We start from the raw sequence: 5,437 nt of genomic DNA, 5'->3' as shown, positions 1-5,437 counted from the left end.
TTGTGAAAGCAGACAATATAAATCTACCGAGGATTAATACGTTGATGGTTTCTCATTTTAATATCACTTGGCAGTGGAATCCACAATTTTTCTGGTGTTTTTATACTTGTATTCTTGCATTCAGGAACAAGACACCAACAATATGTATTGTAATTCATTATTACAAAAATCTTTTTACTTTAGTCTTACGTAGAGCCGTATTGTTTACTAAAAGTATGACGTCACGAGTCAAAACAGCATGGCGGATGGCGTTTTCGCGCGAAAATACAAAATCATAAATAATAAATCGTTTTTAGAGCACTTTTCGGCTTCAACAAATTTTAATAAAAATTCTATAGGTATAACACAGTCTCAGGATTGATTTAAAACAGTTTTCAAAAAAGAGTGTAATAGCCTATTGGGTACATTTATATAATAATATCACTATACGAAGTTATCGTAATATTAGTTAATGTAGGTATCGCTTAAGGAGCGTGCTGACCGGGAACATTCCCAAAAATCCCATGTTGAACATTCAAATATTTTTTAGACAAATACCCTCTCAATCATCAATATTTCTCTATTTTTTTTTGTATAGGTAAGATATTATTTTGGAAATCATTGCGAATGATGTAGTATATTTTGATCGTAATCGGTAATCTATATATAAATATAAAATTGTCCGTTTTTTACATGATAAAAGTAATATGTAAATGGAAGAAGACATATGTTTTGAAATTGGAAGTACATTGCATTTGAATTTGGAAGGATATTTAAGGAGTTATAATGAGCTATACAAGACTCAATTTATTGTCATTTAAGTTCAAACTATTATTATTTTTTTAAATTAACCTTGAAGTCATTCGAATGATCTAGGTCACTTCGCTCCTTTATTACGCGTTGATTGGAAGCAACTGTAATAAGAGAATGTATGATAAGTGCATGCTGTCATAGCTTATATTGTATCGTGTTACAAATAATGTACAATAAACTATAAAAAAAAATTAAATTATTTTTTATTTTTACTTAGTAACCCATTTTTTTCATTGTAACCAAAGGAAATCTATACTAGTATTATAAATCTGAAGAGTTTGTTTGTTTGAACGCGGTAATCTCAGGAACTACTGGTTCTAATTGAAAAATTTATTTTGCATTGAATAGACCATTTATCGAGAAAGGCTTTAGGCTATATAACATCACGCTGCGACTATAGGGCGCTTTTAGTGTCACGCGGATTTGCTCACGCACGCGGGATTGGACCGCATGCGTAAAATTTCACGCTGCGGATCATACGCAGCATGAGTTTCAGTTTTCTACGGCCTGCGTAACGGTATAGACGTGTTCAAAAATGATCAATGTCAGAAGAATATCTGTCGCTTACATACTTTACAAACGACGAAACAAGAAGACAAGAGTACATGTTGATCCCTTTCTTGAAAATAGGCTTCTTGCTGGGGCGTTTGTTACACACTTTGGAAAACTACAAAATAATGAACGTAAATTTAAAAATTACTTTCGAATGTCCATTCGTTCTTTTGATGAACTGTTGTGTAAAATTGAGAATAAGCTACAAAAAAGCAGTTTACGAAGGATTACAATACAACCGATTGAGAGGCTCGCTATTACATTAAGGTAAGTTTAAAATTTTAAATATTTAATTTCCTGCTATGATTTAGTGGAAAGGGATTTGAACAGGTAGGATAAACGTACCAATCCCAAACCAGTAAAGGACTTTTTTGACTTCAAATTACTGTCATGTGTAAATTTACATGTGCAAAAAAAAAATTTGTCATGTACTCTGGTCAACTGCAAAAATGTTAAACAAAAATCAAATCAATGATTTTTTTCGGTAGTTGACCATCGTGGTCAACTATTGAGACATCATACAACACATGTTCTAAGTAATTATCCAGTCTAAATAAACGGTATAATAATGATTTTTTGTTTGAAATATCGTAAAGTAACGCGTCATTGGTTATTAATTGTTGAAATTTCATAAAATAAGATTATTTCACTCATAAAATGTCACCATTAAAGTGGAATCATTCCCACCTTTCATCACACGCTACTTATTATAATATAGATAAAAGTTATAGGTTTGCACATGACAGTAATTTAAAGTCAAAAAAAGTCCTTAATTGGTTTGGGATTGGTACGTTCAACCTACATACACAATCCTTTTTTTTATCTGATAAAGTACACATGGCCACAGATCAAGTTACCCAAAACCAGCATAAATGGAACTCGCGCCTTGCGTATTATCATACTTAGGTAACCCGTCGGAGTCCCGCTTATACTGGATTTGAGTAACTTGATCTGTGCCGTGTGTACAACCGCACTCATATGACTAAACAAACAATTAGAGAGAAACTGGAGAAAAAAAGTTAATCGTACTCATTTTAATAAAAAGAGTTTTATTCATAAATTAAAAAATCAAATTTTACATCATTCATTTCTTTGTAAATTTGTATCCTGAGCGTTGACATTTCTTTCGCCTGTAGATGATGTTGTTGCTGGGGTATAAATTACGTCATAAGATGTGATATTAAACAAGCCGCTTTCAGTCGAAATAAGAGTTTCATTGTCATTCACTGCAGCAGAACTAATAGCATTGTCGTTAAGACTCGAAGTATCCTGGATTATACTATTGGTTTGGTAATCTTGATTTATCGGTGAGAAACTGTCAAGCTCAGTAAAAGCACTAGAACTTGTTGTAGGTATGGGACTGTAGTATGCAGGTTGTGTTTGACTTTCCATTTCCATAACTATATTTAACACTTTTGTTCTGAACATTAGTTTTTGATATCTAGTGAATCTTTTTAATGAAGGCTGCAGAGACTGAAAGAAAGCCAAATCCTCACTTTCTAGCTCCAGTTGATTAGACTTTAAGCATTCTAATAACTGTGCCTCAAATTCAGATGGTGCTTGCTTTTTAGATTTTACTTGTTTTTGTTTTGATGTTAGTTGAGAACTTTCTTGACGTGAAGTACCTGGTTGCGTGGACTCATTAGGTGTTTCTAAATTACTTTGTTCAGACATTTCTTCGCAGAGTGACTCTTCTCCAACAGTTTCCGTTGTACTGTCTAAGAAAGTCAAAATGTCATAGTAAGAATATTTCTTCTTCTTCTTACTCCCAGAGCCGGATGGCTGATTTTTTTCAGATATCTTGTCTTTCTGGTAAGTGTCCCTTGCTGTTCGCCAGCGTTGTTGTATTTTCTTGTCTGAAATGACAAAATATAATAAGTAAGTGGCAAAAGTACACACAGTTTCAGATCAAGTTACCCAAAACCAGTACCAATAAACGGAACTTGCTAGGGCCTCGCCGGGCGGCGAGTCGTCTACGATAATAAACAACGCATGAGTCCTATTTATACTGGTTTTGGGAAGCTTGATCTGTGGCCGTGTGTACAAATCTGATATTAGTTGGAAAATTAACTGCATTCGATTAAAGGCCCTCCTTAATTCACACATGTTGTCAACTTTACACTGTCTCATGAAGAATTAGATAAATCAAGCAATATATATATACCTATACAGAGTGGAAAAATAAGGCCGCAGTTGAAGGAAAAGTACCCATAATATTGATGATGGCAAATTTTACTGAATGGAAATAATTCATTTTTTACAAAAATAATTAGAACTTCATTTAAGGATTTTTGGAAAAACACCGGATTGAATCGGGAAATGCTGCTGTCTTATGTCTGATGTCAGCATTATTAATATATTATGTTATCATATTATTAATATATTGTTTTTGTTTTCAGATATTTGGCAACTGGTAATACATTCACTGATCTACACTATTCCTATATGATTGGAATTGCAACAATTAGCGAAATAGTAAGACAAGTTTGTTACATAATATGGATTGAACTAAAGTCTGAATGTATTCCACAGCTTAATGGGATCAAATGGAAAGAAATCGCAGAGGGATTTCTCACATATACAAATTTTCCTAATTGCTTGGGTGCTATTGATGGAAAACATATAAGAGTGATTCGGCCGCCGCACAGTGGATCACTATATTTTAATTATAAGAAATATTATTCTGTAGTGCTCCTCGCAATGTGTGATGCTGATTATAATTTTACATATATTAATGTCGGTACCAGTGGAAGCAACGCCGATTCAACCATCTTTAGAAGGAGTCAATTGTATACGAAACTGGAAAGTAACACGTTGGGTATCCCTGACCCGCAAGAGTTGCCTATTATTTGCCCCGAAGTAGCTTATCCATCTAGTGTAAGAGCAAAGTTGCCGTTCGTGATAGTGGGAGATGAGGCATTTGGTTTATCATCACATGTGATGCGGCCTTATGCTCGTGATAATTTACCTTACAAAAAGAAAATATTTAATTACCGTCTGTCCAGAGCTAGAAGGTACATAGAATGCACTTTTGGAATTATGTCAAATAAATTTAGAATATTTCACAGATCCATGACTGTCAAGTTAGATCTAGCACAATTAATAGTCAAGACGGCATGTGTACTTCACAATTTCATAAGGAAACGGGATGGCTACATGGTCAGCCATACATTTGTCACAAATGGTTTTACGGGACCACTACCCAGGCAGCAGACTGAAAGTAGTAATACGTCGGCAAGTAATATCAGAGATATATTTGCAGATTACTTTATCAATGAAGGAAAAGTCTCCTGGCAACACCGATATATAATTAATTAACTAAACTCAAAAGGTTTTAGAAGGTTTTTGATGTTATTTGTGAATTAAATAATTATGCTTATATTAATAAAGTAATGATGCTTGTATAAATAAAATAATGAACCAAACACATACCCGCCACTTTTCTTTCCTCTTCGCTCAAATTTTCGTAGTTAGGTGCCAATTCCTTCAAAATATCTCTCCATGCAGCCTCCCTCGCGTCCCTGTTTTTGTATAATTCATTGCGTTTATCCCACAAAACGGGCCGCAGATGAACTTCAATGATTACTCGTTCTGTATCGATTTTCATTTCGGTAGTACAATACGGCGCGTGCGCCCCGCTCGACTCTAAAATGGGCACTGAAGTTGTAGGCAGCGCTTACGCATGCGGATACCCCGCACCGGGGTGACGCCCCGCACAGCGCCCCGCGTCCCGCGTGCGTTTATCACGCTTTACAATAGATACCTATATGAAATTGTTCTTTGCGGATGCTACGCATGCGGGCCAATCCCGCGTGCGTGAGCAAATCCGCGTGACACTAAAAGCGCCCATAAGGAGCAAAGAAATAATGGAATATGTGAAAAAATGGGGAAAATTATTCATCCTTGAGAGCTTCAATGATGCCCAAAATAACTAATCCACGCGGACGAAGTCGCGGGCACAGCTTGTACAATATACACGGCCTAAATTCATTATGCCTCATTCTAAATCATAACGCAATTTCTGAACGAAATCTCCTCGTATTATGGTTCATGCTTTTTTAAAAGTTCATGATGTGGGCCTCGCCCAATTTTG

At 35.2% G+C, this 5,437-nt stretch overlaps 2 protein-coding genes across 2 annotated transcripts; one reads left to right on the top strand and one right to left on the bottom strand.

Annotated features, from left to right (window-relative positions):
* Positions 1–1,305: 1,305 nt before the first annotated feature.
* On the top strand, positions 1,306–4,769 carry LOC132902463 (uncharacterized). The gene is made up of 2 exons (XM_060947588.1): positions 1,306–1,611; positions 3,744–4,769. The coding sequence occupies exons 1-2, from the start codon at positions 1,328–1,330 to the stop codon at positions 4,660–4,662; spliced, it is 1,203 nt and encodes a 400-aa protein (XP_060803571.1). The 5' UTR covers positions 1,306–1,327; the 3' UTR covers positions 4,663–4,769.
* On the bottom strand, positions 2,374–5,181 carry LOC106142546 (uncharacterized). The gene is made up of 2 exons (XM_013344344.2): positions 4,777–5,181; positions 2,374–3,200 (listed from the first exon to the last, which is right to left on the bottom strand). The coding sequence occupies exons 1-2, from the start codon at positions 4,949–4,951 to the stop codon at positions 2,425–2,427; spliced, it is 951 nt and encodes a 316-aa protein (XP_013199798.1). The 5' UTR covers positions 4,952–5,181; the 3' UTR covers positions 2,374–2,424.
* Between the last annotated feature and the right edge of the window lie 256 nt (positions 5,182–5,437).

The sequence above is a fragment of the Amyelois transitella genome, chromosome 13 (assembly GCF_032362555.1).
Source record: "Amyelois transitella isolate CPQ chromosome 13, ilAmyTran1.1, whole genome shotgun sequence".
Lineage (NCBI taxonomy): Eukaryota > Metazoa > Arthropoda > Insecta > Lepidoptera > Pyralidae > Amyelois > Amyelois transitella.
This window is presented reverse-complemented; position numbering and strand designations above follow the sequence as displayed.